General features: G+C 50.5%; 1 protein-coding gene across 1 annotated transcript; it reads right to left on the bottom strand.

Annotated features, from left to right (window-relative positions):
- Window positions 1-1,201: 1,201 nt before the first annotated feature.
- On the bottom strand, window positions 1,202-23,615 carry LOC110200008 (actin-binding protein WASF3-like). Its single transcript, XM_020975093.2, has 6 exons — window positions 23,346-23,615; window positions 21,978-22,095; window positions 15,708-15,883; window positions 14,037-14,300; window positions 10,271-10,662; window positions 1,202-8,733 (listed from the first exon to the last, which is right to left on the bottom strand). Exons 1-6 carry the CDS (start codon window positions 23,477-23,479, stop codon window positions 8,576-8,578), a joined length of 1,242 nt encoding a protein of 413 aa, XP_020830752.2. The 5' UTR covers window positions 23,480-23,615; the 3' UTR covers window positions 1,202-8,575.

The raw sequence follows: 23,615 nt of genomic DNA on the forward strand, positions 1-23,615 counted from the left end.
TTCAAACTCGGGTCTTTCTGACTCCAGACCAAGCACTTGATCCACTTCACCAACTTGCTGCCTCGTTCTGTTTCTCTTCTAGTTGTAACATTCTATGCCATATTTTCTTTAAAAAAGTTTTTTCTTGATTTTTCTGGTCACCTTCATTTTCAAATATATCCTTTTTCCCTATCCAGAAAGCCTCCCCCTATTGCAAAGAGTTACCAAAAAAACTTAAAAAAAGCAAAACTAAGCCATATATAAAATGAGTTAGGCAGTACATGTGATGTTCCACACGCTCTGCAGTGAAAGAGGTGATTTTCTCATCTCTTCTCTTGCAGCCATGCTTGGCCGTTGTAAGTACGTATGAGTCAGTTTAGATTTCGTTTTGCTTCCCCCTGTGCGTTGTTGTGGCTATTGTGCATATTGTTTTTCTGGTTCTGCTCACTTCACTCTGCATCAGGTCATACGTCTTCCCATTCTGCTCAGTAGTGTTTATAGTCATTGTTTCTTAGGTCACTTCTTGTTTCTTTATCTACAGTCTATTTTTCAAAGTTCCGTTTAGCTCTCTCATCCTATATTCTAAATTTCCTCCCAGTTGGTAACATCCCATGGACTGTTTTCCAAGGTCCCCCTCCTTTTGACATTCTATGTTCTGAGGCTCTTTGTAGTTATAAAAGTCTTTTATTTCTAGGGTCCCACTTCTAGCTTAAGGTTCACATCCTAGACCTGCCTCTTGCTACCTTGGGCAGGCTGTTCCCCGGTTTGGGACGCAGTTGCTTCTTCTCTGAAATAAGGGGATAGGACTAGGTCTCTAAAGTTATTTCTAGCTCGAACGCTCTATGAATCTCTGAACAATGGGTAGGAATCACAAAAAGGCCGATTTGGGCTTGATATGAGGGGAACTTTTCTGACAATTAAGGCCATCCAAAAGTGGAACAGGTTAGTACCTTTTAGCAGGGCACTGAGTCTGTTCTTAAGATCAGAGGTCACGGGACTAGTGAGTTCATGTAGTGGCAGACCGAGGATTGTGCATCTGCTGCAGAGAGGTTGCAGGATCCTTCGTCAAGGTCATCCCAGAGGGGCTTCCTGCTTTGGATAGCGCTTGACTTGGCCAGGTCCAAGGGCTGTCTGATGCTCTTGTTGTGATCCAGCATTACCATCCCTTCCCCACCCTCTTCCCTCCCTCCAGACACACAAACCAACCACACATCACAGAGACTTGGCAGAGGCCCACACAAAGCCAATCTTTATTGGTCTTTTTATTACCACATGCATAAAGTGTCAGCAGTTTGGGAGATTAGGTCGGATATATGTTGCTCACAAATGTAGTTCACACACAGGTCTTGAAAAGCTGCTCTCTTCCCTCTCACTGAGGGGAGCTTGCTTAGCAACCATTCAGCTGGTACCTTCTGGGGTCCACATCAAGGCAAGCAGAACCCACAACACTGGGTAAGACACACTTGCTCACACTGAGCAAACTGCGCACAGTGGGTAGATACAGGCAGCAACATCTATTGACTAAATGCAAAGGGCTTCGATCCCGCCTGATGCGGGATGGCTTTTTAAACATTAGCTTGAGAATAATGCGGATCAATCATCAAATAGCTTGAAGCGTGTGCAAATTCACAAGTTTGAAGCCCACGGGGTTCTCTCTGGACAGGCAGCCACCCCGACTGAAACCAAGGCCAGCCTGGACTCACCACTCTCAGAAAGTGGAACCTTCGAGGCAGGCAGGAGGCACCAATGTGCCGGTGCCCAGGTCTGGCTGGGAGGGTGCGGGTACATGTCCTCTCAGTCTTGGTGCATAGAGAGAGCAGGGGGAATTCAGGAGAAGTGAGGGCTTCCACAGAACTGCAGGGGGACAGTACCACCACTCTTTCCTACCTGTAGGCCAAGCCAGCTTGGAAAGTCTCCACGGAAGGAAAGGAGATTTTTTTTTGGGGGGGGCAGGGGGAAGGAAAGACTGGTTTTAATAGGAGGTGGTGGAGGGCCTGGTGGAGTGGGAATGGGGGGAGGGGGTTTGAAGGATCTCTTCTCACCAACTGCTGCTAAGCTTACTTCCCTCTCCAAAGCTCTGATAGCCTTTTGAGCCACCCTCCCACAGGTCAAAAGGGGTTCTTCACCACTTGCCAGCTCCAGGCCATAGCCATGGCCCAATCCATCCAGAGATGTGATTGTGTGTGTGTGTATGTGTGTGTGTGTGTAAGATCACATGCATTCAGTGGAGCCCAGAAAGAACCCTGAATAAAGGGCCGGGACCCTACATTCCTGCCACTGCCCTTGTTGCCAACTTGGGTTACTGTGGCACTTTCCGCTCTGGACCTGAGTTCTCCTCTGTAAAAATGGAGCTCGGAGGGCTTCCCAGTGTGCCCCTGGTGAGGATAAGATTAGCAGGAAGCTGTGAAAGTGCCAGGCAAATGGGAACCTAGGTCCGTCACTCCCACAGTGCCCTTGGGCTCTGCTCAGTTTTCTGAACTGTAACATGAAAGGGTAAAAGGACTAGGTGACTTCTAAAGTCCTTTAGACTGCTCTGAGGCCAAGGCTCAACTCTACCCTCTCCCTCTTCCCACTCCGTACCAAGCTACTGCTCAGAAACTAACCTTGGCTGCTCTCAACAGAACAATTCTGACCCTTTCACGTTCTCACATTGTCACTCCTAGTCAGACTTACCTCCTTTCTCCCACTCACCTTTATAGCACCTTCTAAGCGAAAAGCTTTGTGCTGGGTGCTTCAGGTGCCCTGCCTTCAAGGAGCTCCCATTCTAGTTGGAAGGGGCAAGACAAAACACAGATAACTAATACAAGTTAGAGTACGCTGTGTACATAGGTGAGAATCAAGTGCTATGAGATCACTTCTAGCTGGTTGGCTGTGAGGGTGAAGGGGACAGTTTCTTGGCCAACATGGCTTGAAGGATCAGTAAGATTGAGCAGATGGAGATGGCCTAGTGAAAAAACAGCTGGATTGGTTGTTTTTTTCCTGCCTTTTAGACCACAGATCCCAAGTAATTTGAATGGGTCAGGTGGCTTTGCAAGGGATCATGAGCTGTAGAGACATCACCTAGTTCCACACCCTCATTTACAGATGAAGAAAATGTGTCACAGGGAGGTGAAGGGACATGGCCAAAGTCCACAGGCAGGAGACATGGATGGTTCAATTCCCTGTGCCAGGGAGAGAGATGGAAACCATGGAATCAGGATCCATCCCAAGGGAGGGGGCCACCCAAGCAGATGCACGGGCAAATCCACTGGGCGCACAAAGCCCAGTCTGGCCAGAGAGGCTGCCCTCATGTCACTGCTTGGGGAATTTGGGGGGCTGGTCCTCAAGGCCCAGCTCTGGTGTCCAGGAAGCCTTCTCTGAGCCACTGCTTCAGCCTGAAGCCAGTCATGCCCACCCTCCCTGTACTTTAGACTTCTTTCATGCACACCAGGCATGGGAGAGAGAGTGGGGAGAGTGGAACAGTTGCTCACTTATCTAGGGGTCCCAGAAGGCTGTTCTTCTTGAATATGGGTGGAGCAGACCTGAATGATATACGTGTAAGTTGTCTACTTGTCCAAAAACAATTTAGTAGCTGACAAGACGCTCAGTGCCCCTAGAGCCATACCAGTCTGGGCAGGGAAACACCACCCCCTTCCTTCCTGGGATGGAGAGGCTGGCTCTAACCTGAATTCCATTTTTTTTCCACATGTGTCAGAGCCAAGAGAGGCCCAACTCACACAACAGGAGGCGTGATAGTTGTCAATAGCAAAGTTTGGGTCTTTCGAAGCACCACTCCTGCTCCCCACCAGCAAGCCTGAGGAGGCCACATGAAGATAAAGAAGTACAAATATGAGGCCAAGCTCATGCAAAGCAGCAAAAGGGACTGGGGGTAGGAGGAAGAGGCAGAATTTAGAGCTAGAGGGGCCATCAGAGAAGAGCTGCAAGCCCAAGGACAGGAAGTGACTCGCCCAAGGTCACAGAGCTCGGTTAGCTTTCCATGGTGCTGCCCATATGCACCTATGCCCAAAGCCTTTATCTGTAGGCCAAGACACTGCCACACTTCCGTTTTGCCCTCTCTGTCTTGGCAGCATCAGTTTCCTGGCTTGGACAGTGCAGTTAGGCTCAGCTCCTGGGGGTGTGGGAGGCTGGCCTACAAGGCAGTCATCTGTTAGCATCTGGCCTTGGAGAATGGATGACCCCAACTTCTGCTAGAGTGCTAAGTATGGGAGGGATGCTGGGACTCTGACCAGATGCTCAAAAGGAAGGCTGGGCCCAAGCCCTGGTACTCTGAGGTTCAGATGATAGCTAGACACTGGGGGAGCAGAGGAAGTATCCTGGCAGGAAGGGGTCCTGCGCAGACAGAGATCTCTGAGGTACCAAGATTCTGTGAGACTCTGGCTTCCCCTTTGAGACTCTTCATCTTCCTCCTGGTGCTCACACCCCTGCTTTAGGCCCAGACCCTCAGTCCCATTTCTGGAGGCCTTGTTCTGAGAGTTCTGACATTCTGGGTTCTAAGGCCCCTCCTGGCCTTGACGTTATTTGTTCTAAGGTTCCTTCCCCTTCAGAAATTCCATGTTCTAAGGTCCTTCCCAGCTTTGACACTCCATGTCCTATGGTACCTTTGACATTCTGTGTTCTAAGGTCACTTCCAGTATTGACATTCTATATCCTAGGCTCCATTACATCCTTTATATTCTATGTTCTAAGGTTCCTCCCAGCTCTCGCAGTCTTATGTTCTGTGCTCTAAGGTCCCTGACAGACAGCTCCATCATTGCCTTTGATTCGGGTACACTCTGGGGTCTGTAGGGTGCCCATTTCCGTCAAACCATCCATGGGGGAGGGAGGAGGAACTGGGAACCTAGCTAATTCTCTCTACCCATTCTCTGTGCAACAAACTTTGAACATTCATTTCTAAAAGCGATAAGGAAGTAGCTTACAAAAAGTAGATTGGGGGTGTTTGGGAAAAGAAAAACATGAGGACTGTGGTCCCATGGTGGGGCAGGCTGGGATCCTGGCTCTTTTAGCTGCCCATTTCTTCTGGCCAAGGTGTTCATTGCAAGTTCCCAACTGATCCTGGGCTGAGGGCCCCCCAGGCTGTGAGAGAGTCAACTGCAGCTCCTCTACGGCCTTTCTGGGCCATCAGGCATTGGGGGCATCGGGGGCTGGGCAGCTACCTCCATTGAAGCCCCTTTATTCCCAAAGTGTGGGTTCCCATGTCCTCAGGGGCTGGCCAGGCCACTGCTGTAGCCTGGGCTGGAGGCTTGGGGTCATTCCAGCTCGAAAGTACATCTAAGTCTCTGTTGGCTTTGAGCACCCAGGAGCCCAAACACCCCAGCTTGGGGAATGGCTACATGGCCTGCTTAAGCCCAAGCAGTAGTGGGGACCGGCCACCAGCCATACTTGTCTGCACGAAGCACAGCAGGCTTGGGGGACTCTGGGACATGTTCTGAGAGAACTCTGTCTGCAGGCTTAGGAGCCATAGTACATGCTTGCGGGATGATGGGAGGAGATAAAGATGGGGGGAGGTGTAGGGAGGGGGAGAAGGGCACTTTCTCATCCTCTCAGAGTTAGCAGGGCCTAGCAGGGATAGCAGTGGCCTAAAGGGTCCTGCCAGGCAAAACATCAAATGATACATGAGGAAACTGAGGTGTAGAGAGGTTACTCTGCTTGTTAAGGTCCCATGCTCCAAGCCAGGCCAGGAGACAGTGAAAGGACATTACAGGAGCAGAGATTTCCAGCTGGAAGGGCCTTTGAGGCCATCAAGTGTAACCCCCTCGTTTCACAATGGAGGTAACTGAGGCTCCAGAGGGGGAGTCCTCAGGGCCCCACAGCTAGGAAGTGGAATTTGAACTCAGGTCTTCTGGATGCTGCCATTCCCCTGCTCCTCCCCCACCTACTCCACAGAAGGAAACATTTCCTAACAATTAGAGTTGTCCCAAAGTGGAACCCGCCTTACGGAGTTCCCTGTCACTGGAGGGCAGACATTGGCATCCCCTGTGGGGATGTTAGCAAGGGGATTGTGGCTTAGGGGCTGGGTGGGCCTGGTGCTCCCTTCCATTCTGGAGACTCGATTTTTATAAGCAGAAACGAAAGCACTCCCCAAACCTAGCCTGGTCTGATTCAAATGATCTTGGCCTCATAGTCCCTGAAAAGCCCAATCCTGACACTCTTGGGGACACAGAGGAAACATCTCACACTCACACTTGGGCACATGGCCACTCAGCGGTCATGATATGACTAGGCCCATGTGCTGCTAAGAGGTGGGGAGTGTTGGCTGGCTCCCTCTCTCAGGCAGACACGTACAGCAGACAGAGCACTCAGTTTGGAGCAAGGGGACCTTATCTTCATCCTGTCTCTGCTATTTATTACATGTGGTACATTGGTCAAGTTACCTCCTCTCTCTAAGCTTGCACGAAGTGATCTCTAAGGCCCTTGCAGCCCCACATGCCATGAGCCTATGCCTACAGAGCCACTGAGAGCATCCCAGCCCCATCCTAGTCCTGGATGGCCAGAGGCCAGAGGGAAAGGCCGAGAAAGGGCTCCCCCAAGCTCTTTCCAGGTATCTCTGGGGAAGCGTGTATGTGTGTGGGAGGCGGGGACTCCTAGGACAGCCAGATAGATACAGCACCCTCCCCGCCTTGCCGGCTCATCCTAAGGCCAGTCCCACCCATTCTACAAGCTGCCTCTGTCACTCCCCCCGCCCCCACTGCTCCAGTCTCACCAGCCTTGGTTCCTCTGCCCTCCTGGTGCTCCCCTCAGGACAGCTTCAGCTGGCCAATGAATGGCCAATGGCCTTCTTCAAGTGAGGATCCCAGAAGACAATCTGACGGGCCAGACTGGCCTCCTCGGTCCTCTTTCTGTGCTCCCTCCATATCTGGAACACCCTCGCTCCTCACCTCCACCTCTTTCGAACCCGTAGCTTCCTTCCAGGCTCAGATCAGGTGCTGCAGCCTACAGGAAGTCTTTCCTGCCCCCCCTCCCATTTGCAAGTGCTCCCTCTTTGCTCCCCAATTACTCTGTATTAACTTATCTGTGTATGTTATAGCCCTCCCCTAATGGAACTGAAGCTCTTTGTGGGCAGGGACCGTCTCACTCTTCTATCTGTCTCCTCAGGGCTTAGGGCAGTGTGTGGTAGGTACATGGCTGGTGCTTCCTAGACACTTGCTGACTGGAACTGAAGTGGCCAGGCCTGAGAAGGGCGGGGCTCTCAGCCGCCCTCCTTCCTGGGGCCTCTGTTCTCTGGCTGTACTGGGCTACCACAGGGACTAGACAGCAGCACCCAGAGGGTAGGAGCCAGCCCTAAGGTGGCCATCAACAGACACTGCCCAGACCCACTGAAGGCTGCCATCTTCCCCTCTGGGAGGCCCAGGCAGCAGGCACCCTTGGCAGTATAAGCCTCCACGGCGACTCTTTTCCCAGTTACACTCTGCATTCCTACCTCTGGCCTTGGTTATGGACAAGGCATATCAGGTCCTGTCTCTGCCACGTCCAGGCCGCTCTCAGTGCTTTGGGCAATTCTCTCAAACTGGAAGTTACAGATGAGGTGCCACTCTGCCTCAGGGGACAGAATTTACACACTGGGAGTTCCCTACACAGACAAAATCTAATTACTCAGTTCTCCCTCCCCCCCCCCCAAAAGGATGACCTACTAAGTAAAGAATCCATCCATAGAAGCCTAGGCCTTGACTTAGAAGTGACCAAGTCATCTGATCCAAACCCCTAATTTTACAGATGATAAGACTGAAGTCCAAAGAAGGGAAGGAATTTTGACTAGACTGCCCAACTAGGAAGTGTCAGAACAGGGATTTGAACACAGGTCCTGTCGTTTCCAAGTCAGCCAACAGGCTGACTACCTGTGGACATACATAAGCCTCTACTCCGACGTCCTTCCCCCCTACACCACACCTGCCTCCTTGGGCATAAGCAAGGTGGCATGCTCTCTGATGTCTGCTTGGTGCCTGCCTGGGGACATCTCTTCATTCCCAGGGCTGTGCAGAAAGGACCCTGGTGACCCCCGAGGGCTCAGAACACAAGGACCACGTCACACATGCTACTCTCTGGAGAAGTACCCTGTGCTCCCAGGCAGAAGCTGTTTCCATAAACAGCTGGGCCCAACAGGCCTCTCTGGACAAGAAGTTTCTCCACAGAACTGTGGGGAGAGCTGGAGATGGGGTGCCAGGGTGAGAAAATGCCTTCTCCCATTAGCTCAAACATGCCAAGCTGAGCTGCCCCCTTCTCCAAAAAGCCATGAGCTGAAGGGAATCTTAAGCAGCCATCTAATTCATTTCCCTGCCTACACATAGGACCATATCTAAATCAGCCCAAAGAGATGAAAATCTATTTTTCAAAAGCTCTCCTCCCCCCACTCCCCACCCCTGCTGCCTACCCCCATACTGGAGCAGAAGCCCAGGCAGGGGTAGGGGTGCGGGTGGGGGACGGGGGGGAGGGCGGGCAGGAAGGGAACCTTTGTTGGGAGGGAACTCAGGGTGGGGGCAGGGCAGAGCAGGGCAGGGCTGGCTAGGGGGGAGGCAAGAGGGTAGAGGGAGGGAGCCGCACTAGAACGCTCAGTGGCCCGCCTGGCGTGGCTCGGCCCAGCCCGGCCCGGCCCAGCGTCCCCTTAGTCTGACCACTCATTCTCATCCAGCTCGGAGTCATCATCCGACTCGCTGTACTCCACTGCAATGCGCCGGGAGAGAATGGTGGCCACGTCATTGCCCACGGGCTCCTTCTTGGCCTCCTGTTCCCATTGCTCCTGCACCTTCCGCAGCTGGATACCTGCAGGGAAACAGCAAAGGTGGATGCTCAGCACCTTCTGTAGGTCACATCCAGCCCGTCACCACCTCCCCTGAATCCCATCATTCCCAACAGATGACAGCCACTCGATTGCCAGAGACTCCAGGAAGGAATAAAGGACTCAGGGCCTAGGACTGCCCAGTAACTCTCAAAGGTGCTGGGGTCATCCACAAGGGAACTTCTAAGCTCAGAATAGCATGGCTGGACTGGACCTCAGAAACCACCTGGTCCAAGCCTCTTTAGCTGAAAAGTTCAGTGACTTTCCTGAGGTCACTGGCTCAACGGCAGATCTCTTAGGGCTCAACACCAACATCTCCCACCTCAATGACCCAGGTTCTCCTCTGATGCCTCAGCACGGTGTTGAAGTGACCATGGATTCTTGAAGGCTCTGCCTGGGCACATCCTACCAAGCTCCAATCTGGGTTGGAGTACAGCCCTGGCTAGCACTCAGAGAGCAAACCCAAAGGCCCCAGGAAATATGGATTGTCATCTGCATCAATGGAAGTGGCTTGCCACACTGATGAGATCACAAGTCTATTAGTATTACTATTAAACAACTTACATTTCCATCACCTTAAGGTTCATAAAGCAGGTGACAACACTGACAATTTGCAGTTACATGGGGCCTTAGGTAAGGTCAGCAGGGCACTTTACATATGTTGCCTAATGTGAGCCTCACAACAATCCTGGGAGGTAAGTGCCATGCTGCTCATATCCTTTGTTGTCTTCATTTTACAGATGAGGGAACTCAGGCAGACAGAGGTTAAGTGACTTGCCCAGGGTCACACACCTGGTGTGCATCCGGGGCCACAGTTGAACTCAGGTCTTCCTGACTCCAGGCTCAGCACTCTATCCACTGCGCCACCTAGCTGTCCGTAGCTGCATTATCTGTACATGATCTCATTTACTGTTTATAACAACTTTGTGATGTGGGGGGGAAAGCACGCCCATTTTACAGATGAGGAAACTGAGTCTCAAAGAAGTTAAGTGGTTACATAACTAATAAATATCACAGATAGGCCTGAACCCAGGTCCCTCACGACTACTCTTTCCACTGTACCACTGACCTCAGAGTGCTTGTAAGTCAAGTGCTATGTAACCCTTCAAATGCTATTTTCATTCCCCACACTCCACTAGAGTCTTCTCACGTCTCCTCCCCATGGCATGGAGACCACCCTGGGTCCTTGAAAATTGTTTCCAAGTTATAAAGGGTTAGAGTGAGGGCATCACGAGAGCCTGGCGGGGTTAGAGGTACATTACCAACTCGGCCACAGAGGGATGAATTTTTTGGCCGATCACCTCTTGAAGACCGCAAAATAAGGTGTCCGTGGACACAGTGCCCACATGGATGAAATTGCGGTCAATGGAGATGCCACAAAATGGTCATGTTGTCAAAAATCTCATTAGCTGCTAAGGTCCCTGGGAAATCTCCCTTTCCATACTCTACTCAGTTGCCAGGATGGTGGCCGCAGTGCTCCATTGCTGGATTTCCCAGCCTCTTTCTCTCCATCATACTCACCCCTCCGAATGGCAGCAAGAAGATCACTTCTGGCATCACTCATCGGTATCAACGGGATCTGAGGTTTCCGTGGTTCAGATAGTACAGCACCCGGGGAGGCTGAGTGGGCCGGGGAGGCCGTGGCCATTGGGGGGCCAGGCGGGGGTGGAGGAGGAGCTGCAGGAGGGCCCATGGGGCCAGTCTGCGGGGGAGATACAGAGTATGGGCAGGGTGGGGCTGGGGGTGGGGAGGGTGTGTAGGCAGGATGGGCCAGGGTGGCAGTGGCGGCAGGTGCAAGAGCAGGCGGGGCAGAGATGGGGCTGTCGAAAGCCGTCTGGGCCGAGGGGATCACTGGAGGTGGGGGTGGTGGGGCAGGTGGTACAAAGAAATCGGCCATGGGCACTGGCTGGGACCTGGAAGCAGAAGAAGAGGGAGAAGATTAGGAGATCAGAACTGGGCTTGAATCCGAGTACTTGACCACCCGTGTGCACCCAGACAAGTCATGGTTCCTTTCCGATGGCTCAGTGAGAAGGTCTCTGAGATGATGTTCAGTCAGCCGTTCTAAGGTTCTTTATCACTGGGAGAGAGAGGGCAGAGTCCCTGACCCTTAAGAAGCAACATAAGCCCCAAGGATTCACAGATTCAAACTCTGAAGGCTGCAAGGGTCCTTCGAGCTCATCTAATCCAACCTCTTTGACTCAGAGAAGAGGAAAGTGAGGCCCAGAGAGAGGAGGGGTCCCAAGCACACTGACTAGGCTCCCTGGAAGAGCCTTTCTTCCAGAAAAATTGCCTACTAGGTAATGCTGCTCTTTGGCCCAGTGGCCCCAGCCTGTTCTGCTAGTGGGGGCCCATCCTCCTCTCCAGGAGCCCCCATGCCCATCCCCCTCTGTGCCATCAGAGAATCACTGAATGTCTGAGTTCATCGGTCCCCCTCACTTTACAAAAGAGCACACTTCTTCCCAGAGAGGTCAGTAGGAGGGAATTTCTGATCCTTTCCCAAGATACAAATGACCCATAGCTTCAAGTATGACTCCTCTCAGAGAGACAGACGTTTTACTAAGGAATAAAGACTTCAGCTAAAGAGATGCAGCTTGAATAACTCAATCTCAGATGTCTTCCAACAGGCAAGGTGAGATTTGCAGGGACACAGGCCCTCCTGGCAGCTCTGAAATTGTACCCTGTAGGTGATGGTGGATCGGCTTTAGAGAGGAAGCACAGTAGGGCTCCAGTGATGGATTTAGAATCAGAGACAGCTGGGGTTCAATCCCCTGCAAAGCTTACTTAGCTGAGTGACCTCCAGGATGTCACTCGAACTCTCTAAACCTTAGTATACCCATCTGTAAAAGGGGAATAATAATAGTTGTTGTGAGGAACCAGTGAGGTTCATTCATGTAGATAAAGAGTTTGGCTCACTTACAGCACTGTATGATATTACCCCTGACCTCTGGAAGGACCACGGAGGGTCTGGGAAAGATCCACACCCCTCCAGGGGAGCCTTGAGCAGAATGAGCTGAGCTAGAGGAGGGAGGTACAAGCCAATAGCGAAGATGATGGGACCAAGGAGTGTAAGGATGGAAGCCCTTCATCTGCCACTAATAATATGCTGCTATGTGCCCTTGTAAGGCAGCGAGTATGTTTCCAACCCCATTTTACAGATAAGGAATCTGAGGCTGAGAGGAAGCGAGATCTGCCCAAGACCTCATAGTCAGGATTTGAATACAGGCCCCTTAATTCTGTACCCAACACCCAGAAATGTGTTGGGTGCAATCCTAAATTACAACTTTACCCCAAAATATCCTGCTCACCTGCTCCTTGTGAAGCAGGATGTCAAGGTGCTAGGAAGGAATCCAGGTTTCAAAACAGAAAGAGCAAAAGAATTCCTAGGAGTTACTCAGTGTGGCAGGTGGTGAGGACCTTGGCCTTTGGGTCAGGAGGCATCGGCGCACGTCCTCTCGGAAACCATAAGTCACAGACAAGGGGGTGATCTGGGGAGTGGCACTGTACTGGCAGAGGGAGTTTCCACACTGAAAGTTCCCTACACCAATAAAATATGACCCAAAATATGACCAAAATTGTCCAAATACAGGCCATGCCCTAAAATGAGATTATTTTGAAGGAGGTGGAAAAAGTGTACGTGTAATATCATATAAAACATGATATGTACACATATACCTATACATACCCTGAAAACAACAGGTTTTATACAAGCAATATTTGGGGGAAAGTACAGCTTATATTTGGACCAATACAACAGGTCTCAAGAGGCCTTGGGCTATATGGGGCCTCTCCCCAGACCATAAGCAGACCTTTCGTAGAGCTGGGGAGTCAGAGGTAGGGCTGCCATTCTCTACTGCCCTTTGAGGTACTGTCTGTATGTAGTTGCTTGGTGAACAAATTCCCTCCGTCACTGGACTCTTGGTGGTACCACAAACCAGACTCTGAGCTGCCAGAGGCCGGGGTCCCGGACTGAGCCAAGCAAGGGCCCCTTCCAGTGGCAGCTCAGTTACTACCAATGTGCTGACCTACCTCTCTCCCTTTGAACTGGGCCTGGAAGATGTGGACCAGTAAGGTTCCCTGAAGCTAGAGACCAGCACGTTGTCCATAGTCCCCAAATAACTTGAATATTCTTTGGGCACTGACAAAGGACTAGAGCCTTTGATCTTTCTTGGGGACAATGGCAACAAAGGAGGCCCCAGAGAAGGTTTTCCAGCTTTCCTCTGCTACATAACTGAGCATTAGCCTTGAAGGCTGGGGGCCCAACAGGAACAAGGCTGAACTGAAAGGAATGTTGGTTTGGGCAAAATAAACATGGCAACACCTGCCATTTCTACAGTATCTGAGGATTTACCAAGTTCCCTCCTTATACCAGCCCTGTAAGGCAGGCATGGGCTGCAAAGATTGCTAGTACCAATCTACAGGTGAGGAAACTGAGGCTCAGATCAGTTAAATGACTTTTGAGAATTACACATAAAGTGAATATCAGAGCAAAGGTGAAAAGAACTATCATTAGTTTCTAAACAGAAGCGCTTATATGCATGGCAATGTAGCGACTTGTCCAAGATCTCTCAGGAGTCAACAGTATACAGTCCAGGCAGAACACAGGGCTGGGAATTAGAAGAACTCTATCCGTTGTTTGCTCTGATTCTCACTAGCTCTATGACCTTGGACAAGAGCCCTACCATCCTTGGCCTCAGAGGTTTATAGCCTTTAAGTTCTGAGGGACCTTGGAGATCTGTCAGATGGGTATAACAATAATTGACCTGCCTACTTCATAGGCTATCAGGATGGGGGGTGGGGTGGAAGACAGAGAGGGAAACAGGTGCTGCTTGTATGGAAGGTGTAAGGGTGTTGAGCAAGAAAGTGGGGGTACCAAGGGTACCAAGAAGCAGGTAAAGTACCAGTGTATGTGGCTGGAAGCCAGCTTGGGTCAGAGGAGCGGCAGTAATTCTAGTGAAGAATTCCGTGTCAGCAGCTGGAGGAGGAGGAAACAGTGAGGCACTCTGGACTAGCCCTGGCCGTCCTTCCTCTGTGTGCTGCTGGGCCATGTGTGGGTGGATGGCTCAGGTCAGGCCCTGGTGCAGAATGAGCAATGGTGACAAATGAGACTCTGCATCGCAAAGGAGCTGAGCTCACCTCTAGGCACCATCTCTTTAGGAATGGGAGCTACCTGGCAACCTGCCATAGGGTTAGTGCGATAAGCCCTTGGGTCACTGACCTCCCTGGTGCCAAGTCCCCGTACCCAAACAAGAGAAAGGCGGGGTAGAAGGTATAGAGCGTGATAGCCTACCCATAGTCCTTCATCAGCTGAGGCCTGGGGCCATTCAGTATCGGATCTGGAGGCTGCGGCACATTAGGCTGTTGGACTCGGCCAAGGCTGTTCTGCCGACTGCCTGGGGCTGTGGGCCGGTAGGTCAGCTCCGGGAGCTGGCTGGGGGCCAGGATGATCTCCTTGTGTTCCATGGGCAGATGAGGAGTGGGTGCCAACACCTGCTGGGCTGGATGGTTGGGGCTGGCTGGGTAGGAGTGATCACCGATGTCTGATGCATAAGACCTAGAGCAAACATGGATAGCGACAGTCGCATCCCAGTGTGAACCATGGGAGCCAGGGGCAAATGGGAAAGAGAGTCAAGGACGGGATGGCTAGCAACAGCATGGGCAGGGGCGGTGCTTCAAAGAGGGAGCCATGGGATCACATGTCATAGGACTGCCAGCTGAACAGGGCCCTCCAAATCACCTTTCCTAATCCTCTCATTTTATAAAGAAGGAAATTGCCACTAACCACACAGCTCTTTCCATAGCCCCACACTGCCTCTCAAGGTATTGTTATTGTCATAGTGTTCCTAGAGATCATCCAGGAAGTTCTAATCTGGCTTCACTTATGTTTGCCTTGGCCATAAAAAAGATGGGGCTGGAGAGCACAGGAGTATACGTCAGGGTGGGGGTCTGGACAAAAACAATGGGCAATAACCACCTTCCACTTTGCCAGAGCCTCCAAAGATGAAGGGCCCTTCCCTGCCATAAATCCCAACCCCCTCAACAGGACTGCGCAGATTCCTGGAGACTGAGCCATTTTCAATCCCTGGAAGTTTTAAAAGGTGGCTAGTATCCTCACATATTGCTGGTGGAATTAAAATGAGTAGGATCATATTGGGAGAGCATCTGGTTGTATGCAATAAGAGTCACCAAGATAATTGTACCCTTTAGCCCAACCATCTCATCACTGGGAATCTGCTCGGAATGTGATCATTTTTAGAGGGAAGAGAGGCTGCAAGTGGGATTTCATCAGGGTGAGGAGCACCGTCCCCTGGCACATCACTTAGAATCTTAGAGAGTTAGCGTGGGGCAGGAAGAGGTTACGTGACTTTCTCACATCCATCCAGCTTGGGGCTGTGAACCCCGGCTCTTTCTCCTCTAAGGCCAGCTTTCTAGCCACTGTACCAAACTGCCTCTTGGGTGTTATTATAAAGGGGAAAAAAAGATGTTAAAATGAACAGCAGCATTTATAGGCAATGCAGAGAACAGGAAACACCCTGAAAGCCCAAATTTTAGGTGAATGATTGAATGGGATAGCAATGTAATGGAATATTCCAATGTGGAAAGAATCTCACGAAGCAACACATTTGGACTTTACCCAAATGAACAGAGAACGGCAAGGGACATGGACGCTGATGTGTCCGTAGTGTACCAGAAGCTTGGTTTTTCAGCATAAGGAGTTGTATGTTTCATTGGTTTTGAAGTGCATTATGAATTCTTTTTTACAACATTTTTTAAAAAGGATGAATGCCTTATGCCTGGGGAAAGGTAGATGAGGTCTTGGGATCTTTTGCTGGCAGGGGGAGAAGGGATTGTTTTAGAAAGGTGTCCGCCTTCTGTGTGCTAGCATCACACATAGTACACTTTTTGCCAATAGAAAAGGGGGAAACCAAGGGCTGAGTAGGTAATAATAGGTAACACCTGCCTATTATCTGGAGAGAGCGATCCTTCCGAGGAGGCCATGTGATACGGAGATGGTGAGAACCTGTTGTCGGGTCGGAACTCTTTGTCATATGCCATCATGCTCCACTCCATCCGCCGATTCCGTGCCTTTCGCACTTTCTTCACCTCCCTGGTGGAGTCCTCCACCAGTCGCTGTTCCTAAGGATCAGCACAAACATGCCTCAGTTTCCCCATGTTGGTCAGCAGAAACCCAACCCAGTCCTGTTTCTTTCCTGCAACCTCTACAGGGCAGCTGAGGCCGTCCAATACATATGAATGACAGTCACCTAGCCACGACACCAAAGCTTTCCTCTCGAAGCAAGCAGGCCGTCAAAGTAAGCACTAGGCCAGGAAGGAACCTGAAGAAAGAGTCCGCTAGACTACCCCACAGCCCCAGGCAGCACAAAAGGAAGAATCGTCCATCTCATAAGAGCCTTTCGATTGGTGTTCTTACCTCCAGGCTCCTCTCTCCAGATCCTGTTATTCCCCTGCTCAAAGACCTTCAGTGGCTCCCTGTTGCCTACATGATTAAGTACAATCCCCTGATCCTAGTATTCAAGGCCCTTGACAATGAGGCTCCAAACTATTCCCCTTCACGTCCACTGTGCTCCAGCCAAACAAGACTGCTCTCTGATTCTTGACCTTGTTTTGCCCTCTCCCCCTTCTGTGCCTTTGCTCATGGCATCTTCCATCTTGGAACAGAGCCCCCCACTGAAGTCTCTCCCTTCCTTTGAGAATTCACTCAGACGCTATCCCCCCTCTACAAGGCCTACGTGAACGCCTTCCTCCTCAGGTTTCTTGAAGCACTTTGCCTGACTCTCCTTTGCATCATGGTAGCTTCTGTGCTTGGCCCTTCCCCAGTGGAGTGTTGGCTTTTTAGAAAAGAGCCTAAGTGGTGTCTAGCATTGTGTGTCCGGCACCCAGCATAAGCACAGGGTTTGTTTCATTGAACCCGACCAGACTGATAATTCTATTCCGTATTCCTGTCCACCAGTGTTGCCACCATCTTCCCAGTGACTCAGGCTCATGGCCCAAGCGTCACCCTTGCTGCCTCTCTCTCTCTCTCTCTGTTTTTGCTTTTTTGGGGGGGAGGCAATCCGGGGTAAGTGACTCGCCCAGGGTCACACAGCTAGTAAGTGCCAAATGTCTGAGGCCAGATTTGAACTCAGGTCCTCCTGAATCCAGGGCCGGTGCCCTATCCACTGTGCCATGTAGCTGCCCCTAAAATTATCTTCTTAAAGCAACGTCTGGCCACCTCACCCCCTTCCCCTCAATAAACTCCAGTGGCTCCCTATCACTTCTAGGATCAAATATAAAATCCTGTTTGGCGTTTTAAAGGCTTACCTTTCCAGTGTTCTTATACCTTCCTCCCCCTACCCGCCCCCTGCCCCCACATACCCTGTGATCCGGTGACACTGGCCTGCTGGCTCTTCCTTGCACAGGACAGTCCATCTTCTGACATTTTTTGAACATTTTCTCTGGCTGCCCCCCTATGCCTGAAACTCTCTCCCTCCTCCCTTCCCTGGCTTCCTTCAAGTCTCAGCTAAAATCCCACCTTCTGCAAGAAGCCTTTCCTGACCCTCTTAAGGCATTCAGCCTTCCCTCTGAGACCACCTCCAATTTATCTTGTCTATATCTTCTTTGTCCAGAGTTGTTGGCATGTGTTCTCCCCCTTGAGGGTAGGGATTGCTTTTGCCTTTCTACAAAGAAAGAAAAAAATCTCTAGAGCTTAGCATAGTGCCTGCCACACAATCAGTGCCTGATAAATGCTTGTTGACTTGATAGGAAGCTAGCTAATTTAAAAGGTGCTACCACTTTCCTCCACAGTCCATTTCAATGTCTCTGAGTCCTGTCAGGTCAGTCTTCTGATGAAAACAAAAAGTTCTCCTTTCCTGCCTCAGACCTTCCCAAGTCAGGATCTGAGCTGTGTTAAGTGTGTGAGAATGGCAATTAGGACTTCACCAAGAGATGTGAGATTATCTGCAGAGACATGATCACTGAACCATGGGAGCTGAGATCACCAAGTAAGATGCAGAGAGAGAGAGAGAGGAAGAGAAGGGGCCAGGAGAGAGCCCGGAGGACCCCCACTCTCAGCGGGTGTGACCTAAAGAGCCAGCAAAGACTGAGAAGAAAGGGGCAGTTGGATGGATAGGAGGAGAACCAGGAGACAGTGTCATGAAAACCTAGAGAGAAGAGAGTACCCATAGGAGAAGGTCATCTTCACCAAGGGTCAAAGGCTGCAGAGAGGGCACAAGGGTTGTGAGGCTGGGTGATCTGGCAGTCACTGGAAACTTTGGAGAGAGTAGTTTTCAGTTAAATGAGATTGGAAGCCACATTGCGCAGGGTTTAGAAGCAAAAGAGGAGAGGAAGTAGAAGCACCTACGTAAGCCCATCCCAAAGCCCATCGCTATGGGACTCTCCTCTCATGGGGGGAGATGAAGGCCCTGCCTTGTGTAAGGGGTGAGGCGAGTTAGGGAGAGCTGAGAGAGCTCTAGCCTTTGCTAAATTCCCCTTTGGGGACTCATCATTCAGGAGCTCCTGGCTCCTAGCCTGGAGAAAGAAAACGGAAGAGGCCAATCCCACTTCAACCCTTGCTGAAGGAAAAGACTTTAGGAAGACATGAGAGGGGTGGGCAGTCTCCACCACGGCTCTCATCCCAGCTTGCTGCTCTAGAGGAGTGGGGAACTTCCCCTTGGCTGTGCTCCAAGAGCCTCTCTCTTGGTGTAGCTGTTATCTCACTTCCAATGGGCGAGCTCCTTCACTGTGTCGCCTGGTGTAGATTCTCCTGTGCGTGTACCCCCTCATATTTCTGTTTTGCTATGATTTGGATAAAGTGGTTTCTTTGCCATTTGCCGTGGTGTTCATTGCGGAACTGGTATTAGGAGGGAAAGCAGTAAGCCCCGGATGTAGACCTTCCCCCTCCAAATGACAAAGTGATCAAAAGTCACATCCCCAAGACTAACAATAATATCAAGGGAAGCAGATAGATAGACTTCTAGTCAGTACCCCCTCTCTCTGCGGAGAGTAGAACGGTGGCCTCTGGCCCCAACTTCCCGCTTCCCCTCCCGGCAGGAATGAAAGTCTCCCCTCAGAGAAAGATGGCAGGAAAAGAGACTATGGACGTCTAGCCTCCCTTTGACTTCACCATCCACGGAGGCCTCCCTACCCATCTGGGGCTCCCTGCAACCCTCTATCCCTCCACCTGTTAGAGACAGCGTCCTCGAGGAGTTTAGCTATAAAGGGGAAGAGAGGGACTGAAGGGCAGATGGCGTGGGTGCTCAGAGGAAATGAGGGCTTTTTCAAAGGACGGGAGGATACAGTCAGTGCAGTATAAATTCACCAAGCATTTATTCCATTTTTCCTGTGTACTGAGCACAGCACTAGGCATTGGGAATACACAGACAAAGCCAAGAAGCCCCTGCCCTCCAGGGAAACCACAAACAGGTAAGTATAAACAATACACCTCAAGGAGGGAGAGAGTGTTAACCAGTGGGGGGGGGGGGGGTCAGGAAAGGCTTCTTGTAGGTGGGTCAAATAAACTGAACCTTTAACAATAATAACGATAATAATTAGCATTTACACAGTGCCTGTTATGTGCCAGGAATTGTCGTAAGCTCTTTCTACAAATATTATTTCATTGGTTCCTCACAACAACCCTGCGAGGTGGGTGCTTATATTCTCTCCATTTGACAGTCAAGGAAGTTGAGGCGAACAGAGGTTAAGTGACTTGCCTAGGGTCACACAGCTAAAGATGTGCCTGTGGCAAGATTCAAACTCAGGTCTTCTTGACTCCAGGCTCAGCACTCTATCCTTGAAGGAAACCAAGGATTCGAAGAGGCAGAGGTGAACAAGGTTTACGTTTCAGGCAAGGCAGTATGTACAAAAGCGTGGTGAAGGTAGATGAGAGGCTGGGTTCAAGGAACGGCTACCAGGCCAGGCTGGCTAGAGTATACAATGAATACAGGACAGTAACAGAAAATATGCCTTGAAAGTTTGGTTGGAGCTAGCTTGGGAAGGGCTTTAAAGGAATGAACAGAAAAACCATTTATTAATCACTTACTCCGTGCCAGGGAACGTGCTCAGTGCTAGGAATACAAACACAAGGGTGAGATGGCCCTTGCCCACAAGGAGCTGATATTCTAATGGGGAAGACAAAACATGGAGGGAAGTGGTAGCTAAGGAAGGGAATTTTGGTCTAAGTCAGCAAGGATGGCGAAGTCATCCACTGGGCAGCCAATTAAGAAGATATCCTTTCCTGAAGCAATATTGGTCTGAAGCAAACCTGAAGCAAAATTGGGTATCGGTTTGATGAATTTAAGAAGGGAGCAATCGTTTTCCTTAGACCGAGTTGCCGTCTGAATCGTCTCATTTTATTCGTTGTTCTTATTGCACAGAGACATATTGATTTGACTACTCTACTTGAGGAGGCTGACAGTGGGAAACTGGGACATTGGGTGGTGATAGGATTGGGGGGCAGATTGCAAGATGGCTGGCTGGATGACTGGATGGGACGCCAACGAAGAATGAGCCAATCTGGGGCCAGCTAGATATTACGGGCTAGGGTGAGAAGGCAATGCCAGGCTGACAAGTTACTTTATCCTAGAGGCAACAGAGAACCACTAAAGATTTCCGAGCATGGAATTTGCGCTTTAGGAAGATTATTTTGCCAGCTGTGTGGAAGAAGGATGGGAGAAGGGAGAGACTAGAGACAAGAGACAAGGATACCATTACGACGCTCCAGGAAGGAGGTGATGAGGAATCCACGCGGGCAGGCAGAAAGGACGGTCTGGAGGTAGAACAGGAATTAGTGGTCGTACCTTTATGAAAATGGGCAAGTGTAGGGGAGGAGCAGGTTTTAAGGGGAAGACAATGAGCTTTGTTTTCAACATCTTGATTTTGAGGTGCCAATGGGACATCCAGATAGAGATGTCTTCCCGGCAGCTGGTAACGAGGGGACAGATCAGGGTTAATAATCACTGATATTACATGAAAGGCTTATAAAATGCTTTGGACGTTGGAGTTATCTATGTAGAGATGATACATGACCCTAAGGAAGCTGATGAAATCACATGGGTAGATAGCATGTAGAGAGAAAAGAACACCCACGGTTAGGGGGTGGAAGACAGAGCCAGCAAAAGAGACCAACTAAACTGATTCACAAAGGGAATTCATTGACATGGAACTAACACGTCAGCTCTTTGTCACTGGGTCACGTTGTATTTTTAGTCCTTTACCATTCAAATACTTGAAAACAGCTATCGTGTCTTCTCTTTCCTCAGTCTCTTCAAGCGATCTTCACGTGGTGGGCTCCCAGAGACCTTCTCTAACCTGGTTGTCCTGCAGCTAATCAAAGTCCTTAAAATGTGGCCTCCAGAACGGAACACAATATTTTATATGCAGGCTGATCAGGGCCGAGGACAACAGGGTCCTTCCCTTCCTTAGTCCAGCCTAGGATTGACAGAAAAGCCAGGTGGGTCCTGGGAGTCCAAGGAGGGTCAAGAGGGATTGGCGGGGGTGGGTGGACAGAAGGGACAAATGCTGATGTCACTGAAGCCAAAGTCTGCAGCCTTCCAAATTGAGTAGCTGAGCTACGCGTCTATGGATTCTGAGGAGAAGGTGCTTCCTGAGCAATGAAGACCACTCTGGGGAGCAGCGTTGCAACAGCCTGACCAGGAACTAGCTCTGATTGGGGAATCTCGGGACTGCATGGGCCCTGGCCCTCACCTGTAAAGGACACCCCGATCTGTAATTCCCCCAAAAGAGTTTAGATTTGAACCAGAATCTCTTGGCAACTTCCCCACATAGTTGCTAGTCCTCTGGGACCAAGCAAAGAAAAGGCTAATCTCTCTTCAAATACTTGGAGACTGCTGCCATGGCCCCCCACAAAGCATTTCCTTTTCCAAACTAAATTCTGACTCTCACACAGCAGGGCTTCCAGTCCCTTCATCATCCTGGTCCTGCCACCTCTTGTCAGGGTTCTCCCTAACACACACACACATACATGAGCACACACACACACACACACACACACACACACACACACACACACGCAATCACAGATAATAAGGGATCTAAGAGGCCATCTAATGCGCCTCCCTCATTTTACAGATGAGGACACTGTAGCTCAGAAAGAAGTGACTTATCCAAGGTCACACAACAAGGGCCCAAGCCAAGAGGACTTCTAACTCCTGGCACCATGAGAGATAGGGAGCTCCTCTCATGTCTAATTCTCTTTCCGCCCCCACCCATGTACCTTCTGCCTTCGTTTCTCCTTCCTCTTATCCTCAGTGGCCTGAAGCATTTTCTCTTTCCACAAGTTGAAGAAATATGATGGGTCAGTATAGAATTTAAGGCCATCTTTCTTGTCATCTCTGAAATGGACCCAAAAGGGCATGTTAGTGAGCTCATCAACAGCTGGCATCTAGTCTGCCCCCTGTATTTTACAGAAGAGCAAAATGAGGCCTAGAAAGGGTAAGAGACTTGCTTAAGGTCACACAGTTAGCTGTGATTCGAACCCACATCGGAAAGCCATGAGGCCCAGTTAAATTTGAGCTTGCTGCCTTCCAGGGACACCCCCCAAGGACAGAAAATGCCCTCTCTTGTTGGGATGATGGGAGCTTAGATCTAGAAGGCTCAGAAAATATTTAACACTAGGTCTCCCGACTGCCAGGCAGTGGATGAAGCCATTGTTTCAACCAACCAGACACTTCCCAAGAAACCCCCAAACAACCTGCCCTCCAAAGCACATTCCTGAAAGATGGGTGTTACTTGGCATAAGCAAGGAGGCTGTGTGCTCCCCGGGGAAGCATGTGGAGGTAATAGCAGTAGTGTAGGGGAAAAAACACTGAGCTTGGAGTCAGGAGATCTTGGAGTCAGGAAGCCTCATCTTCCCACCTACTAGCTGTGTGACCTAAGGCAAGTCATTCACTTCTCTGGGTCTCAGTTTTTTCATCTGTAAAATAGGGATCATAATCCAGAGTTGTTGTGAAGATGTATTTGGTGCCTACTGTGCAGAGGCACTGAAGGAGATACAAAGCTCGTAACATAAACCTCATAATCATAAAAACTCTAAATCATTGCCAGCTCTTCTTTATTATCACCAGCCGCGACTGTTAACTGAGAGGTGTTCTCTGGTGTGGAGGGGATCTTAGTACTCACGCTTACATGCCCCCAGCTCTGAGCCAAGAAGCGAGGAGGAACGCTTGACCCACCAGTCAAGGTGATGAGGCCTGGGCAGGCAACGGTCACTACCCAGGTGAGACGGCGGCTCAACATGGAGCCAAAGGCAACCTCTTTCATGGCAGCAGTTCACATATTCTCAATAAGTGGGGAAAAAAGGCCAGGGAGCATTTTGCTCCCCATGACCCTGTACGGCAGGAAGGCTATTATTTTGTCCTATCAGATGAGGAAACTGAAGCTATAAGAGATGCGGTGAGTTGCCCCAGGTTACACAGCTAGGAAAGGACCCAGCCAGGGCTCGGTCAGGTGCCCCAACTCTAAGGCCGGCACTCCTGACCAAAGCCAAAGCCCCAGGAGATAGAACAGGATCCTGACTCGGGCTCCACCTGCTCTCACTCTCCAGACCTATCCTGGTCGCCAGGGGCCCTACCCTCCCTCCTACCTGTAGGCCGTGAGGATGTTGAGAGGCGGGGGCTTGTCACACCGCTGGTACATCTCCATCACAGGGTTGGGGATGGAGTTACGTGATACCACCTGCTGATTCTGGATTGTGGAGCTCCGGAAAGCCTTCCTCATGTTGATATCCTGCAGGGACACTGCGGAGCCGAGGAGCACAGGATTTAGAGTGGCAAGGGACCTTTCAGATCATCTAGTCAAGGGGTTCATGACCTGGGGTCTACAGAGCCCTTGGAGGGGGTCTGTGAATGGATTT

The sequence above is a fragment of the Phascolarctos cinereus genome, unplaced genomic scaffold, assembly GCF_003287225.1.
Source record: "Phascolarctos cinereus isolate Bilbo 61053 unplaced genomic scaffold, phaCin_HiC Scaffold_8;HRSCAF=390, whole genome shotgun sequence".
In the NCBI taxonomy this organism is placed as follows: Eukaryota; Metazoa; Chordata; class Mammalia; order Diprotodontia; family Phascolarctidae; genus Phascolarctos; species Phascolarctos cinereus.

Coding starts and splice junctions, on each gene's coding strand:
- LOC110200008 (XM_020975093.2), bottom strand. CDS start 23,479: ATGAGGAAGGCTTTCCGGAGCTCCACAATCCAGAATCAGCAGGTGGTA. Junction 22,096..23,345: donor AACATCCTCACGGCCTACAG/GTAGGAGGGAGG, acceptor GGTCCATTTCAG/AGATGACAAGAAAGATGGCC. Junction 10,663..14,036: donor CAGCTGATGAAGGACTATGG/GTAGGCTATCAC, acceptor TTCTGCTTCCAG/GTCCCAGCCAGTGCCCATGG.